The sequence below is a fragment of the Prionailurus viverrinus genome, chromosome X (assembly GCF_022837055.1).
Source record: "Prionailurus viverrinus isolate Anna chromosome X, UM_Priviv_1.0, whole genome shotgun sequence".
NCBI classification, from domain to species: domain Eukaryota; kingdom Metazoa; phylum Chordata; class Mammalia; order Carnivora; family Felidae; genus Prionailurus; species Prionailurus viverrinus.
In genome coordinates this window covers 17,111,375-17,129,700 of record NC_062579.1, presented here as the reverse complement: position 1 = coordinate 17,129,700, position 18,326 = coordinate 17,111,375, and the positions used below count along the sequence as shown (strand labels likewise).

The window sequence follows — 18,326 nt, the reverse complement described above, 5'->3', positions numbered from 1 at the left end:
GAGCAGTACATTATGCGACCGCTTGGGATCAGACTGGTAAGATGTTGTCTACCAGGCATTCTATTACAACTAAGTTTTTCACACGCCATGGTTTTGCGTGACTTACGGATCGGGACAGTGACACCATGTTCTCTTGACCATTTATCTCAAGTTCTAATTAGTTACTATTTCAACTATTAGGCAAACACTTGTACCTACAATAGTTGAAGATCTGAAGGATCTCGTCTCTAAAAAGAAAGATGGCTTGCGACGCCTGGGTGGCTGTCGGTCGGTTAAGCGTCCGACTACAGGTCAGGTCACGATCTCACGGCTCATGGGCTCTGTGCTGACAACTTGGAGCCTGCAGCCCGCTTCGGATTCTGTGTCTCCTCTCTCTGCTCCTCCCCTGCTCGTGCTCTGTCTCTCTCTCAAAAATAAACATTACAAAAATTAAAATAAATAAAAGAAAAAATAAAAATCAAAGACGGCTCAAATCCATCTGTTACTCTCTTTGAACTCCTGGTAGCTTTTACCTAACATCTGATTTTCACATGACAGTGGCCGTTCTCTAGTACCTTAGCGTCTACTAACTAAAGCACTCCAAACTTGGCACAAAGGTGTCACTGGAGAGCAGGGCTTCTCTGCTGTGGAGGTGAGGACAACACCCAGGGATTAAATGTGCTGTGGGTTGATGCTGCAATGAACTTTAAGTGCTCTCAAAAACAACTTTATGCAGGGCAAATTCACGTCAGGGGAACCGGAGAATGCTAATAAAACAAATCCCTTATGAAGATAAAAGAAAAAAAAAAAAGAACTTCAAGGACATGCTCATCAAAGGACTCACCAATCACCTCTTAAGTTCTCTGCTATATGACTTGCAAATTCGCAGGGCTCAACTAGTATGAGTATTTGCACTGAGTCACAAAATTCAAAGCAATCAAGCATTTTGCATTCCACTGTTACGTAGAAGGAATTAAGAAATGGGGAAATGAAAATAATCCACTGCTTTTGATGTTTATTAGGTTTACAAAAACTGTACATTTTTTTCCTTAAGAAAAAGCATTAACTTAGTACTGGTATCAAATAGACTAAACATCCATTAACAGGAAAATATTCTGATTTTTATTTTTGCACGTTATTCTCAAGTACACAATTACAATAATGTCACACATCCCTATATGATTTTCTTTTTATGTATTTTACTTTTTTTACAAAGTGTACAGAGGGAGGGACATACAATATTTAATAGGATATTTCTACAGAACAATAACTTATATTATGTCCTTGTAAAAATCTGTACCTCTTTAAAACATTTAACTGAAACATCCATTTTTTTTAGCTTTGCTAATCAAAATTGTTTTAAGAATTAAAACTAGGTTGTAACTAATGTCAGTACATAACAGTGACTACAAGTTCATTTTCTCTTTATACAGACAAATACATCTTATCATATTCACTTGACCAAACCCTTAAATACCTTTTAAAGGTTTCAATATTGTGCTTTAAAAAGAAAATAGCTGTGTATGATTCCAGACTATGTAAGAGAAATATAAAGTGTGTACAGTGTTGTGTTCTTTATCTTTCAGTTTATTTAAAAAAATATAGTTAAATGACCAATTCTTTATATTTTCTGTACTAATTTTACAGCATGTTTTAAAGTTAATAACTTTCCACTTTCACTTAAGTGTTTTCTTTTACATGACTTCTGGGAAAAAGAAATTAAGGGAGATTTTAAAGGTTCTCACAAAAAAACAGACAGAGCTTTCAAGAATAGTACTGCAGGGCAATGAATCACACAATTGTAAGTTACGCTTAAAAAAAAAAAAAAAAAAAAGAATGTTTATGGGGCCAAGAGAGCACAGGAGCTCCCGCTGGGATAGGCCCATGCCTTGGCTTTAACTGGCATTCAGGCTGGAGTTCATACCAGCCTAAAGCACTTGATTTCCAAGTGGATGAAATCAATCTAGCACTTCAGAGGCTTGCCAAACACCAAATATTTAGATTTCTAACCCTATAAATAGAATTCTTGAATACAAGTATCAATGGCAAAGAGAAAGATGAAAGGTTAAACCCGAACAGCACAAAGGGGAAGGAGCACCATCATGAAGTGGCAAGGCAGCTATCAGGTGGGAAGAAAAGTCCTTACTAAATCTCCTACAACGTGCCGGATACTCACATGCTGACATCCCATCTAAAGGACCCCAAAAACTGTTCTCCATTTTCCAAGACCCATCTTCGCATGATCCAATTCTAAGTAACTGACTTCAGTGTATGCGTTTCTGAACTGATTCAGAACTGTTTAAAAAATACCAACTCTCAAAGAAAAACAAAACCGTGAAAGACTTGGGGATGTTCCAAATAAGGCCTCAGATTTTCCTCATGCACTTAAATACACCTTTATCTTCTAACCAAAGCCAATTTGGGTGTTCAGGTTTTTAAAGTTTGCTAACTGTAACTAAGACATAACAGAGCAGGCTGGACCTGCCAAGCGGAAGTCATCATTAGCACCCAATCTCTGGGACACGGAGCTGTGGCTTCCTTAATCCCCCTTCACTGGGTGACAGACACAGAGTTCCCTCAAGAGTTTCTCTGAGAGAACGGAGGGAGTTCTGCCTGGATGCTCATTAGCTTTTCAGAAAAATATAAAGGCATGGAGCTGAAGTTGTATGAAAACATTCTATCTAGAAACATCGTAACGTCTATTTTTCAATTACCAAAGATATTTAAAAGAAAATACCTTTAACTCTTTAAAAATACTAGTGTCCTTATTTTCCTTCTAATTCTTCACCTGAGTAGTCTCTCTGAAGAGCATGATTTACAAAATGCTCTCTCATGCATCCCTGCATCTTTCGTGTTATTGTAAATTTAATACTTTTCATTATAGATCTTAAACAACTACTACTGGGGTTGTGTGTATAAATATGTAAAATAAGCAATACACACAGATACATGTTCTCTATATATGTGCATATATATAATTCAGGGTACATTTACATATATAAAGTCGCAAAAGATCCTACGAGCCACGAATTACCTCAAGGAGATTCCAAAATGCAGTCCTCGATAATCTCATTTGTAACATACAACCATTCCGAGACAAAGCAGCACAGACGGAATAATCAAAATACAACATGACCAAGCAAAATTTGTCAAGGAAGTTTTCTAGAAGTCTGCTATGCTGACAAAAGATGTAAATACACCAAAGAAAGCCCCCCCCCACCCCCCCTCCCTGCAAAAAGTACAGCTTGTCTGCTCAACGAAATGAAAAGTAAAGACGAACCCAGCCACTGTTCTTTCCTCAGCGATGCCCGGGTGGCAAAAGCTCAAATGGAAACTTTCACTGTCATGTGGTCTGAGAAGAGCAAGCAAGACAAGTCAAGGACTTCCATGTTAGGATAATTAGACCTGACTGTAAAATCTCCCGTTTATGTTAGTAGATGTCTCTGACAATTTTATTGTGAGAAATTCATGGGGAAAAAAAAAAATGAGTCAACACGAATACTTTCAGAGTTACCAATCTAAAGTTACCTTAACTTTAAGTTAAATGGTCTTAGAAGAGTACCATCAAGGTAAGCAAGGTAAATATTTAAATAAATATAAAACTTGTAAGATAGAAAAATCCAGTATAGCATCAAGGATTACTTTATTAAAAGCAACTTATTTGTTGCTGCTTTCCCCCATTTATTAAACAAACTGAATAGAATTCAGAACACACTATTCAACAAAATGTAAAAAAAAAAAAACAAAAAAAAAAACAACAAAACTCAACTAGAAGCAATTCTATTTGTACACAGCATAAATCAATATACAGTATTGTATGTGAACGAGACTGACTGGCTTTAAAATGAGATTTCTGCTTCAAGGCCAACATCTCCATAAATGTCTGTAGAAGGACTATCAGGGCAGGCCAACCTCCTTATGATGTCGCATTATGTGCTGGTTCTTTTCTGAAGGTCGTCGGAACCCCTTCTTGCAGTACTCACAACGGTGAGGATAGTCTTTCGTATGAATGGAGATAACGTGCCGTTTAAAGCCCGAGGCGTCTGTAGTGCTATACTCACAGTACTCACACTGGTACACTTTCCTGCCACTGTGTGTCTTCATATGCTTTTTAAGCTCGTTCTGTTGCCTAAATCCCTTTCTACATCTCTTACACCGAAACGGAAGATCTTTTGTGTGAACTGAGAGAATATGGCGACTTAGAACAAACGGATCTGCAATCTTAAAGTCACAATGTCTACACTGGTGCATTTTTTTACCCTTGTGGGCAGCCACGTGTTTCTTGAGTTCAGAAGGCCTGTGAAAGCCTTTATCACACATGTCACACTTGTGGGGGTAGTCCTTCGTATGGACTGAAATTATGTGTCGTTTCAAGTCGCTCGAGTTCGAACTCTTGTGGTCACAGTGCAAACACTGGTGTGTTTTGCTTTCTTGGTGGATAAGAGCATGTTGCTGCACCTCTTTGGTATCTGAGAAAGTCAGAAGACAGATGTCACACTTGAATGGCATCTCTTTACTATGCTTAGTTTTTACATGCGTTTTCAAGTTAGAAGAGTCTGCAGACCTATACTCGCAGTACTGGCACTGGTACGGCTTCTCCCCAGTATGGATTCGCATGTGCTTCTTGAGCTCTGACGGGTGACGAAAACCTTTACCGCACTCCACACAAATATGAGGAAAGTTCTTGCTGTGGACCGCCAAAAGGTGGCGATTCAATAAACCTTGTTCAGCTGTCTCGTATTCACAGAATTTACACTTGTGCATTTTGTTGGCTCCTTTCTCCTTATGCACCATTTTGTGAGTAAACAAAGCCCCAGCGTGAGAGAAATGCTTCCCACACTCATCGCATTCGATGGCCTTCTCGGCCTTGCTGGTCAGCTTGTGGCTCTCCAGGTGGTTGTGTAAACTTATCTTCTTGTTGGTAGTGTAATCACAGTCAGTACAGCGGTACTTCTTCTTGGTAAGGTGTTCGGGATGGTTTTTCATGTGCCTTTTCAAAAAACCTCTGGACTTAAATTTTTTCCCACAAATCATGCAGGGATAGACAGTCAAGGGATGTCCATCAGGGCCAATAATTATTGCTAAGAAAGGAAAAGAAAGGAACATGAGTGATCAAACCAAGTTCTGTTTTGGTTTCTTCAAGCATTCAAAGTGTGCGTTCTGAACATCATTAAGCAAGTGTTCCTACGTTAAGCTATTTGCTACTTAACATTCCTTCTGCCAGTTTTCAATGTAAGAGAGAGAGCAACCTGGTCATAAAGAGAACCCTGGTCTGAAAACTTCATTCAGGCTGACTGTACCAACCTCAGTCCCTCCAGTTTGAAAAATCAATCAATAAATACGTGACTCCTACCAACTAACGATTGAAGCTATACCACTCGGTAGAAAATTATTTTGAAAAATAAAGTGTCGTAATCACAATTCCTGCTTTGCCGATTCCAAAAAACGTAATTTTGTGTCAACTTACAGTAGAGCTTAAACCCACCTATGAGAAATTTCATATGCAAATTGCCATACACAAATAGACAGGAATAGGTCACATGAACTCGAGTACCCGTCCTCCTGCTCTATAAAGTATGCCTACTTTATGCTACCAGAATCAGATTCTTTGTAGTCATTGAGTTTTTAAAAGAGTTAATGCCTGCGACATATTTGAGGGATTTCTTCTCATTTCCACATAAAAATCACCCACGTTTTGAATTTTTTTCCCATCCGTGTTCGATCCATTCCTTGTGTCTTTTTATCCCAGGAAATCATTCATGAATATCACTGAATTCTTAAAATTATATTTTCAAATTCAGTACACAGAAGCTACAATGTGGTCTAGCAGCTAGAATGCCATCACAACACCTCCGTGGACACACGCTAGGGTTTCATCTGAGAGCTCGCAAAGCACGCTGCGCTGTGGAACTCATGTGCCCTCACCTGTTTGGTACTGCCTGGAATCAGGTCTTCTCCTTTTCTTTGGTTTTTGTTTAGCCAGTCTGCCGAGCCCAGCAGACTCATCTATGTGCAAGAGGGCACTTGCAGTGCCATTCCGGGTTTCAATTCCATCAGAATTATTACCTAACAATGCGCATTAAAAAACAAAATTATACAGTATTATAAATTATAAAAAATTAGGGATTCTTTATTAACTATAACAATGAAAAGTAAGCCATGATACTCATGAATGACAGAGAGTCCCCATTCTAGGTAATGGGTTGTATGACCACGTTCATTATAGTGAGACGGTAGGAAATGCCTAGCTTCCAGATCTAAAAAACACAGGTCAGCATTGTGCCCCATGGACTCCCCTGTCGTCTCCCCAAATTGCAAAGTCACGGGCCAGATACAATCAAGAGGAAAAGTTTCGGCTGGAAAGCCTGTGCACTTCTTGCAGTACTCCCTTCTACGTAATAAACACATGAGGGAAATTCCTGTTAGAAATAAAGACAAAAAGTAGACTTTATAATCTTCCTCTACTTGTGTTCAAATCAAATAACCCTTACAGGGCACTGGTATTTCGTATTTCGGAACCCTAGGACAACAGGCACCGTTTCCAGGCATGGAGTCATGTTCACGAGCCAACGGCGTCCAAGGAGCTGCTGAGCGACTTACCGTAAGCTGCCGCCCACGCTATTGGCATGAAAGTCTTGATTTCGTTGTCGTCCATCTGCTGCTCGTGCACGGCGGCGGCCGCCGCAGCAGCAGCGTCCTCCTCTCCCACGATCACCTCCATATAAACTTCATCAGCGATTTCAGCAACATCTGAATAGGAAGTGATATAAACCTTTGTGACCGTGTTTACAGAGATGGCAGGGGAGACGTCTGTACTCAGATTCGGTGAAGAGGCAGGTAGAAAGGCCCAAACGTTACACACCTAGAACACAGCTTCCACACAGTCGTGAGCAGTCGACAGACACTTGCTGAATGAACCCTCCTCCATTCCTTGGCTTTCACCCTAACCCGTTTTTAAAGCAACATTCGAAGCGTACGTAGAGTCGCGGATACTGCCCCTGGGATACGGCAGCATAATAATCTGTACAGTAACGCTACTCGTTTCCTTCAAATTCTGACCAGATTTAAAGAGGGCGCTACAGAAACATAAAATTTTTCTCCCACAAAAAGGGCACCTACTTACTTAAATCTTCGTCTTCTTGCTGAGAGTCGTTGACAGTCATATAAACCATCTTTTCCCTTGGCACACGAATACTGCTATTCTGATCAAGTAATTCAACTCCGTGGTCATTCTCAGGTTCACTCTCCACAATGTCTACGGTGCCACCTATCAGGGAAGACGACAGCTCCAAGAATTTATCTGAAAACTTCATTTCCATCTGGGTGACTTACTACATTTTACAGACTTCTCTCCCCCTACATGGAAATCCTTGCTTAACAGTTATCTTCCGAATAGGTTTCAAAGGTTCTCAATCCAGACCACCCAAAAGTCATCGGGGTGAAGCGGCTGACCAGGATGCAGGTTATGCTGAAACTTTCCTCTTACCTAAGTCATCCTCTCCAGGGTCGGCTTTAAAAATGTACACCTTGATGACTTCAGGGCAAGTGCCATCCACTTTACAAGGATCGATTTCCGACTCTGCATCCATGGTCATTCCAGAGGAACCATCGTGTTCTATTTTGCCAGCATCATCCACTGAAAACGCAGGGAATGCATTACAAATAACAATAGCAGATACTTAAATAAAACGTTACCGTTTTTAAAAGTCTTTTTTACGAATACAATCTCTAACATGAGTCATATGAAACTGGATAATTTTCCCTAGACAAGTAGACACGCAGGCACGGTGGGAAATGTGGCTGTCTGCTAAGCCAAAGCTGGGGTAACGGAGGGCCTTGTGCAACCAGGCAGAGGAGCTCAGAGACTTGACAGTGGTAGGCCAGAGGTTTCTCAATCGGGTCAGATGTCAGTATCTCTTAGGGAACTTAAAAACACGGGCCCCAGCCCAGCGGCACTACAGAATCAGAATCTAGGGGTGAAGCCAGGTATGTGGGCAGATTTAGAGATTCTTATCAGAGACTTTTAAGCAGAGCAGCGACAAGGGCACAGCACCATTTTTGCTACACCGTGCTGGCCTTTAGAAAAGTGGATGCAAAGGGATCAAGACAAAGCAAGGATACCACTTGTGAGTCTATAGCAATAAGGCAGGCAAAGGATGACGAGGCCTCGAATCAGGACAGAAGCAGATGGGGAAGAGGGCTGGACATGAGCCCCGTCTCAGGACTGAAACGGCAGGACTTAAGACCCAAAACTGAACATGACAGAGGAGCCAAGGATAACTATGGGGTTTCTGATTTAGGTGACTGAGTGACTGGAGGAGGAAACGTCAAGAAGGACCTCTCTTCCTGCATGATTAATTAATTTAAGGTCCGAGAGGTAACATCCCTAAAAGCTCTCAGAGCTGGTGCCTGCCCCTATCCTTTTAGATTCCCAGCACCCTTTGCTTGTTTCTCGCAGAGTATGCAGTTCACTGTATTCACTATCAGGGATCTTCCCCCATCCCTCCGACTGACAGAGCAGAACCTGCCATTTCATTATTCAGTCTTTCAGGACCGAGTCTGGTGATGGTGGATGCTCAGAATACTGATGAACCAATGATTCAGTCGACGAGATGTGTGAGGTCAGTTGCTGAATATTGGGAGTCTGAAAGGCTGAAGGCTGACACAGATTTGGAGCCACCAAGTCCGTGTCAACTAGCCCTGAGATCACACGCCGAGGACCTGCAGCGTGAGCGGAGAGGGCCAAGGATATCCTGAGGAACATCACGGTTTAAGGGAGGGACCAGAAGAGTTCACAAAGGAATCCGAGAAGGGAAAGCCGGAGAGGTTGGTGGAAGATCACAAAGGAAGCTAGCGAGTTATAAATTCCAAGAAGCCTAGTGAGGCCCATGGCAATAACGCAGCATGCGCACGACTGAAGGAGGAAGGTCTGTAGTGACCACAGCAACCTGGAAGTCACTCCTGCTCCTGGTGAAAAACAGTGTAGTGAAGGCTAGATGGGGTCAGATTAAAGTGGAAGGTGTGCATTTCTTCAAGAAGTCTCATTCTAAAATGGAGAACAACGGGGCACTAACTAGAATGGGTTGCAGGGTCAAGGACTTTTCTGTTTAATTAATAAAAATACCCAAGCATATTCAGTCTGTGGGAGCAAGTACAACAAGAAGCTGAAGCCAGAGGACATGGTAAAACTTCTGGATCAAGATCTTAGAGGAAAAAGGGAAGATGAAACTGGAGGCAAAGATGAAGAAATTTCCCTTAGACTGGGGGAGCAATATGTTATCCTCTTGAAACTCGAGGTGGTAAACATGGATGCAAACAGTACGTTTGGGGGAAGGTACGTTAAGAGGGAAGGTTGTAGTGTCGGAAGCTGGAGGAGTTCAAGGCTGATGGCTCCAACTGTGGATATGAAACTGCAGGCAAGGGCTGCAGTTATCAGTGAGAAGATGGCACACTGGGTGAAGAGCTTCATAAGTTTGAGAAAATGAGCTGATCCGGGACAAGCTTCACGATATGAAGGTTCAAAGAGATCAGCTGGTTAAGCTCTTTGTGGTTTAAAAAAATAAAGAGGGGCACCTGGGTGCCTCAGTCGGTTAAACATCTGACTCTTGATTTTGGCTCAGGTCATGATCTCACCGTCCTGAGATGGAACCCTGAGCAGGGCTCTGCACTGGGCATGGGGCCTGCTTAGGATCCTCTCTCTCTGCCCACCACTCTCTAAAAACAAAAACAAAAACAAAAAACAGCAACAAAAAAACCCCCAAAACCAAAACCACAAAAACAAAGGTTCCCTGAACTCTGCACATAACTACCTGAATTCCAGTATCTTGACTAAGCTTTATAAAAATGGTTTGTAGGGAGAAACATTTGGCATTAAGTCCTTATTTCTGGCCTGATATGTATTTACCCTTTTTCAAAGCTAAATATTTTTATGACATACCCAGCTGACTGAGCCAAGGCTATTTTCTTAAAGGGAGCTTTGGAATTTCAAACTGAGGTAGCATTAGAAGGATGAAGATCTCACCAAACTCATAGGAGAGTCCTGAGTAAATCTGTTACATCTTCAGAGAAATCCTCTCTGAACCCTTTGATGCTGTTAACGAAGCTTGCCCTTCGTGTGTCAAAACTGATTTTAACAGGTACTGGAAAATCAAATGTCCTTGTGTTTACAAAAAACAAGGTCAGGCTAGCTGTTTTGTACAGGTTAGTTTGTTGGTATTCACAAGATAAGATGTTTGATGACTGAGAAATCTAATCATTTTGGAACTTGCAAAATGCCATGTATTTAATTTACCTATAATCCGGAGTAAAAGACCTTTCTGTTTGCTTTCATAAATGTGTGGGAAAACACATTTGAAATATACAGGCTCACCTGAGCCAAGCAAAGCTGTTCTATTATCAAACAAAAGCAGAATTCACCTTCAGATTTTCACCTTGAGAATCTATCCCACTAACTGAACTTAGGAAATTATTCTGAATATGAAATATTACAGAAGTGATTTGTTAAAAAAAAAAAAAAAAGGCCCACGTCGATGGTTAACTACTCAAACTTTCCCTGTGATTTTAGAGCTACCATTAAAAATGCATTTCTAAAACCAGACAAAGGTGCCTTTGATAAAACTGAGTCATCATACGTATGATTTCTGCCTAAGTGCCTTCTTCTAATGTGGTAATGAAGGACTAGAGCTTTGGTACTAGGCCAAAAGAGAAGAGCATAATTTCTGGAAATTAAGACTACTTCTAATAATAACTACCATTGGCATGACATTTTGCTATTTCCTCATCATTTGTATGTACTGTTATTTTGATTCTTACCTTTTCCAGAGACAGAAAAAAAGACTCGGAGATGGCATGTGACTTGCCCAAAGTCAGTGAACTAATGAGTGAGGGATGAGAGAAGAGGCACCTATCTTTAGAACCCAGACCTTCATTTTCATCTTCTGATTCTTTTAAGACATGTATGCTTACTGTATAAAATTTAGAATTACAACAAAACGAAACGCCAATAGTCCCACCAACCAGTTCCCATCACTATGTTAGTAAATTTTCTTGGCAGTTTTTCTAGTTTTGTTAAAGCAAAATTGGCATCACAGTTTCCTCAAGCCTTACATAAGAATAATCTTTACATCTCATCCGACATTTTAAACTTCAAAACTGAGAAACATGTGACAATCTCATTAGTAACAACAAAACTATAGCAAAATGTAGGCAGTATTTTATACTGCTTCAAAGGAGCGTCAGTAAAATCTTTCAGAGACCGAAAATCGAGGATGTTTATGCGCAATGTTAATAAACAGTATGGTGTCTAAAAACACAGTTCGTTAAGATTTCAGAAACCCAGTACTTTCTGGAAAAGAAAAATTACTGGGGTGGGCGGGGGCGTACACTACTTCAAGTCAACTGTTAAACGAATGTTGATCTAATTAAAAAAAATCCCCCAAACTAAACTGATAAACAATCTACATAGTAAGGAAGGATGGTGATTGTGACGGAGAACGGGAACATTTATGGACCCTGGACCTCATGGCGAGCATGATGATAAGCCCTTAAAATGTCCCATTTACTCCTCACAAAAACCTTACGAAATAGGTAATATTGCTTTGTCATTCTCACCTAAGTTTCTAGACAAATTTCATTACAATATTTGCCAAAATAGAAAAACTTGTGATACTGGATTGCAGCGGAATTGCATTTTGTACAAATGAACACAAGAAAAAAAGATCTCTTCACCATTTGATCTCTCTCTTCCTACGTTTCCTACCAAAACCCCCTAGACACAGCCCTTAGTCAGCTTCCCTAAAATAAAGATCCAGTCCCCTTACTCTGTAGCCTACAATGGTACCCCATTTCCTACCCAATAAATTACAAACTGCACAGTCTAGCCACTGACCTCTGAGCAAAGCAGAGTGCCTTCTGCCTTCAGTCTCATCTCCCCCAGGAGCCCCGAGACAACCTCAAGTGCCCTGAACTTAGACAATACGTTATTTTTCTATTTCCATTCCTTTATGCTTCTTGTTCTTTGCTATATATATAATTTCTTGTAGAAATTATACAGCTTACTATTTAAGAAAAGTATTTTTAAAATACAAAAGGAAATAGGGGCATCTAGCTGGCTCAGTTGGAAGAGCATGTGACTCTTGATCTTGGGGTTCTGAGTTCAAGCCCCACGCTGGGTGTAGAGATTACTTAAAAATACAACCTTAAAAGGAAATAAAAATGTGACCAAATCCCACCACCTAGTGGGGCACCTGGGTGGATCACGTCAGTTAAGTGCCCTACTCTTGATCTCAGCTCAGGTCTTCATCTCAGGGTAGTAAGGTTGGGCTCTGCGCTGGGTGTGGAGCCTACTTAAAAAAAAAAAAAATCCTACCACCTAGAATTATCAATTTACAGATCATTCTTTAGACATTTCCCTATGCATATTTATAAATAAAAGGAAAAGCGAACGGATATTTTAATGAAAATTGGATACTGTAATATGCCCTTTTTTATTAAATTTTGGAGAGAGCGTGCACACGACCAAGTGGAGGAGAGGGGCAGAGGGGGGTGGGGGAGAGGGGGGGAAGGGGAGAGAGGGAGAGGGAGAGGGAGAGGGAGAGGGAGAGGGGGGGAGAGAGAGAGAGAGAGAGAGAGAGAGAGAGAGAGAGAGAATATCCCAAGCAGGCTCCATGCTCAGAGCAGACCCCCACATGGGACTCAATCTCACGACCCTGGGATCATGACCCCAGTCGAAATCGAGTGTCGGAGGTTCAAGGGACTGAGCCACCCAGGCGCCCTTTTAACATGGCATTTTTAAATAAAAATTATTACAATTTACTTGAAATCAACACCAAGACAAATCTAATTCCACGGTCTATCCATTCCCTCGCTCTCCCATCCCTTGCCCTACCCCTTCCTTTCATTTCATCATAGTGGCTTGGCAGAACCACAATCTAGCCTAATTGCAATTTTCCTCTACGCCTCTCCACCAGCACCTATGCAGCTAAATCTGACCGGAAACACACATGCACTCTCCCATGCATGCACGCATGCTGGTTTCACTTTAAATTCATGACCCTGAACCTGAAGCGAACCTCTCCTGCTACCTTCCCTCCTGTTTTCTAAGTCTGTCTCCTCAAATCTCTAATTTCACCTCCCCATTCTTGCTCTCAGTTGATCTTCTTACTTCACTGAGAACTGAAACAACTGGAAGATCCACTAACAGATCTACCCACCTACCCGGAACTAAACCCGGCATGTTCCCATAGACAACTCACCTGTATTCCTAGCTAAAGCCTGCCCCCCTCTCCCCCACACCTTCTGCTGGATCACTTTCATCAGCATATAAACAAACTATTCTTTGTCCCCCTTTAAAGCAAAAACTCTGGATCCCATTTCTCCAATTCTTGTTATTCCATATCCTCTAAACTCACTTCAGTCGGGACCATGACTTGACCAGAAGTGTTCATCAAGGTCACCCGTTCTCTGCATTCATTTGACTCTACTTCACTTTCCTCACTTGGCTTCTAGGACACAAGCTCTCTGGTTTCCTCCTCCTTCACTGGCCATACCTCCTCAATCCTTTTCAGGGGCTTCCTCTTGGCCTCTTAATGTCGTAAACCTCAGGACTCAGTCTTGGGTCTTGGTTTATTTACAATCACTCCTTTGGCAATGTCACTGTTTTATAGCTTAAGTTTCACCTATATGCCAACAACTCCCAATTTTGCATCTCCACTCTAGTCCTATCTCCCAAACTCAGATTTGTACGTGTCAAGTCTCTGCTCAAATGTCACCTTCTTAGCAAACCCTGGCCACATTTGCAACCCCAAATCCTCCTTATACTCTTTTCTTCTCCCAACAAGGTATCACTTATACCATATCACTTATTTATGTCAGTGTACCTCTGCTAGAATATAATCTCCAGGAGGGGAAGGCACGGACATCTGTTTCGTTCACTGATGTATCCCAAGTGCCTACAATACAGTCTGACATACAGTACAGATACAACATTCATTTCTTAAATATATGAATGCTGATCTTCGAGTAAATGTTTTGTCATTATACGAGTTCTTAACCTTCTAAAGATAATATACTACAAAAACATTTAGAGTCATATTTTGCTTATAATACATGAATCAATTTTAAAGCCAGTATCTGCTGTCATCCTACTATGAAAGATGTGGAAATTAACACACTGACATACCTCCACTTCCCAAATATTTTATAGTTTGGTACTAAGTGAATGCCAGTACTCACTACCAATCCTTTTATCAGTTTCTCCATTCTACGGTTCTAGTGACTGACCCTTCAGTTTGCTAAATTCATTACCAAATAGGGTGGGCTGTCAAGAAGGGCTAATGGATACTACAGTTCCTGAGTTCTTGAATACATGAAAATGTCAGTCCGTGGCCTTTACTTGAAGAACAAATTGGCTGGCTATAAAATTCTTAAGTTACATTTTCTCAGAACTTTGTAGAGTTGTTCCACTGTCATCACACACTGAGTACTTCTGTGTGGATGTCATTATACTCTTTATCCTTAAAGTTCACTAAACGTCACTACTGATTATGACTTGCTAGTTTTATCATTCTGTTAATTTCTTGAAACAAGAAAGATCTGATCTTTATTTTAGGAAAATTCGCTAAAAGATTCTAATCTTTACGTTAGGAAAATTTCTTCCATTGTAAATATTTTTGTATTTCACTGGTTGTTCCCTTCTTTCAGAATTTCACTGGTGTTTGGCTCCTTTACCTGTCTCCCGTATCTAGCCATCTTCTCCACATTTTTGTATCCTTTTTTTCCTTAACCATTTCATTATTGTGATTTCCTAAAGCTGGGTCCTCTGCCCGTGCTTATTTACTGAGATATATTTATTCTTATAGTTGCTTCTATGGTGGCTTTTATCTTGATCATATTTTTATTTTTCTCTTTAACTTCTTTCTGATTAGTTTACTTTCTATCTGCCTCATACTGTCTTGTAATATATTCTTTGAACTTCTGCATCACTTCTTTGACTTTTAAAAAAGAGAACATGTTTTTTGCAATTTCATTGAGCCTATACAGACCAGTGCTAACCAATAAAACGTTCTGCGATGATGGAAATGTTCTACATCTATATGTGCACTAGCCACATGTGATTATTGAGCACTTGAAATGTGGTTGGTGCAACTTAGGAACTATATACTTAATTTTATTTAATTTTCACTTAATTAAACTTAATGAGCCACATGTGGCTAATGACTACCATATTGGAACACACAGGTTCAGACAGATGTTGGGATATACACTTTCTGTGTTTGAAATTTCAGAGATTCTTCTTGCAATATATTAAATAGAAGTATTTCAGAGAGCTGAAGAACATGAATCTTTAGATTCAAAGGGCTCACCATGCATGAAAACATAATGCATGAAAAAGACCTACACCAAACTAAGCACAACTGTATGGTATTTCATACCAGTAGGGATAAAGAGAAGGTCTTTAAAGCTTTCAGAAGAAAAAGAAACACCTACAAAAGAATGAGAGTCAAAATGGCATCAGGCTCCTAAACTGTAACACTGGATGCTAGGTGACAGTGAAACATGGCATCACATGTTCTCGGGGAAAATTCTTTTTAACCTAGAAGTCTGTACCTAACCAAATGATCAATCAAATATAAGGTAGAATAAAACTTTTTTTAGTATACAATCTATACTCCTTAAGAAGTTATTTCAATATGTGGTCTATTACAATAAGGGAGTAAGTCAAGAACAAAGGTGGCATGGGGATCCAGAAAACAGTGGATTAATCTCAGGAAATGAGAAGGACATTTTCAGAAAAATGTCTGCATGACATTAAGCCTAGAAAGCAACTACTTCAGAATGGAGCTGAACGAGAAAAAGCTTTGAGAGGAAAATCACTGGGAGAAGGAAGACTCAAAGAAAAAAAACCTAAGAGGATGGAGAAGTAGGTCAAACTTAAGGATATAATTTTTTTTTTTAATTTTTTTTTCAACGTTTATTTATTTTTGGGACAGAGAGAGACAGAGCATGAACGGGGGAGGGGCAGAGAGAGAGGGAGACACAGAATCGGAAACAGGCTCCAGGCTCTGAGCCATCAGCCCAGAGCCCGACGCGGGGCTCGAACTCACGGGCCGCGAGATCGTGACCTGCCTGAAGTCAGACGCTTAACCGACTGCGCCACCCAGGCGCCCCAATGGGATATATTTCTTAGAAGGCACAAACAATTCAGAAGGAAATCCCATGCTAGAGGACAGAATCAGTCTCTAAGACAGTCTAATTAAGTTTGAAACCTATAAACCTATGGACCAGTACCCACAGGGAAGACAAGGATTCAGTCACAAAATCCCAGCCTTCCAGAACTAGAAGCTACCTGTAAATCTTGGAACAGGTTAATGTGAAAGAAAAATAAAGACAATTTCACTTCCTAAATAATTTACTTCAAGGGACAGACAGTCTGAATACACAAATCTTTTCCCAAGTTTTAACAGGATCCCCAGGCGTGAATGTTAGGATTAACATCAAGGAGGGAGATCGGGCCTTTTAAGAAGAGCTGCAGTCAGTATTGCTGTGGAAGAAAGAAGGAATTTGGTTCTCTGAATCAAAAGCCTGTTCTAACTTACTCTGACAAGTCCAACAGTCTTACTACTTAATCACTTCAATTGTTAAACCTCTAAACCCAAAATCCAATCAAAAGAAAAAATTACAGAATAAAAGCTTGATACTATTCAACGAGTCCTAAGACTGCCTGTGTGGGCGGGTAGCTACTTAATTGGTAAAGATATCACAGATGGGCAGTTCCTCTTAAAAGGATACTTGAGCTCATAAGCAACTGTTAGGTCCCAGACACTGTGGTGAGTGGTGTCCCTCTCTTTTATCATGAGATCAATCACAACAGCCTGATGACAGGTGTTTTGTCCACCTTACGGACGGGAAACCAGAGCCCCTAAAAAAGTAAGTAACTTGCAGGAAGCATTCTGCTGAGTAAGCAAATGTTCTTGTAGGTAAATACACTTAGAAGTTCACTTTTGGACCTCCCTTTCTTAGCTTCCTCCTCAGGAACCCTTTCTGGGGTTAAAATCCCATCATATTTTTGTTACATAGCCTATAAAAGATTTCAGAGAATTAGTTATAATCTGATCTCCTTTTTAATTCTTGAAACTTTCCTGGACAGGTTCAAAGGTTTAATGAAATTAGCCTTAATCTGTAGAAAGGGAATTAAAGGATCAGAGCCATTCAAGTGCCAGTCTTAAGTCACAGTGATCTCTAGCATGGTGTTGGAGATAGAACTAATGGAAAATATTTGCCAAAGTGCACTACTAAAATGGCACTAACTAAACCTAGTTAACCAAGAACTGGCTTCTTAATTCCATAAATTCAGGGGGAAAAGAAAGGAATGACTATTACAATCCCACCCTGTGCCTGCCTTTGCCCAGGAATTCCCTGATGAGACAACAGGAAGGTCTTAAGTAAAGCCAGTCCTGAGTGAGTCCTGCCAGCCTGGTTGATGCCACCAACGGGAGAGAGTCTGTGTGGACGACAATGACCAGAGTTACTGACAGGCAGGCTCCATGCTGGGTGCCTGGTACATGGGATCTCTGATCAGCCCACAGGTCAGGTAGCAGGACTGCCATCTTACAAATAAAAAAAACCAAGGCCAAAGAGAAGTCCGTAATTTGCTCAAATTCCTACAGCTAGCGAGCAGCAGGGCTGGCGTCCATATGGAAGGATGGCTGGCTCTAAGCTGCAGGCACTGATTCCACTGCTTCTGAAGTACCGAAGAGCCTCAAACGAAAGGCACGTTCTCTCTCTCCCTCTCTCCGCCTCTCCCTCTTCCCTCCCCAACCCCCATCATCCCACAAAGTAACCACAGATCTGTTCAAAGGGCAAGCTATTGGACAATTTTGTCTAGGCTGCAAGCAGATAAACAATAAATAGGAGTCAGGAGGCCAATCTGAAGCTCCAATTGCTTCTAAGGCTTTCAAGATACAGACTTTTCACCCAATGTGATTTTTGGTGGGGAGAGGGGAAGACAATATATTTGCCTTACTTGAGGGCTTTACAACTGATACAAATCTGACATCCAGACTGAACAATAAACTGAAAACTCTTTAATGCCTTAATTTTGGTGATTTCTAAGTAAGTTTCAGAGTACCCACAGTAAAGACTATAGTTTTAGATGGATTAATAGCAATCTTTTTTTAATTTTATCAAAACAAGCTTAAAGCTTATTCAATATATCTTCTTTATTTTTTTTAAGAAATTTAAAAAAAAATTTTTTTTAACGTTTATTTATTTTTGAGACAGAGAGAGACAGAGCATGAACGGGGGAGGGTCAGAGAGAGGGAGACACAGAATCTGAAACAGGCTCCAGG

At 40.7% G+C, this 18,326-nt stretch overlaps 1 protein-coding gene across 6 annotated transcripts in view; it reads right to left on the bottom strand.

Annotated features, from left to right (window-relative positions):
• Nucleotides 1-1,078: 1,078 nt before the first annotated feature.
• The window catches only part of ZFX (zinc finger protein X-linked), a 55,765-nt gene continuing 38,517 nt past the window's right edge, over nucleotides 1,079-18,326 (bottom strand). For 5 of the 6 annotated variants that reach the window (XM_047843496.1, XM_047843497.1, XM_047843499.1 and 2 more), the window contains exons 4-8: nucleotides 7,466-7,615; nucleotides 7,103-7,246; nucleotides 6,580-6,729; nucleotides 5,905-6,045; nucleotides 1,079-5,060 (exon numbers count right to left, since the gene is read on the bottom strand). In XM_047843496.1, the coding sequence (XP_047699452.1) occupies nucleotides 3,877-5,060; nucleotides 5,905-6,045; nucleotides 6,580-6,729; nucleotides 7,103-7,246; nucleotides 7,466-7,615 (1,769 nt within the window). In that variant the 3' untranslated portion in view covers nucleotides 1,079-3,876. The remainder of the gene's footprint in view (nucleotides 5,061-5,904; nucleotides 6,046-6,579; nucleotides 6,730-7,102; nucleotides 7,247-7,465; nucleotides 7,616-18,326) is intronic. The other variant, XM_047843501.1, reaches the window with a different exon arrangement.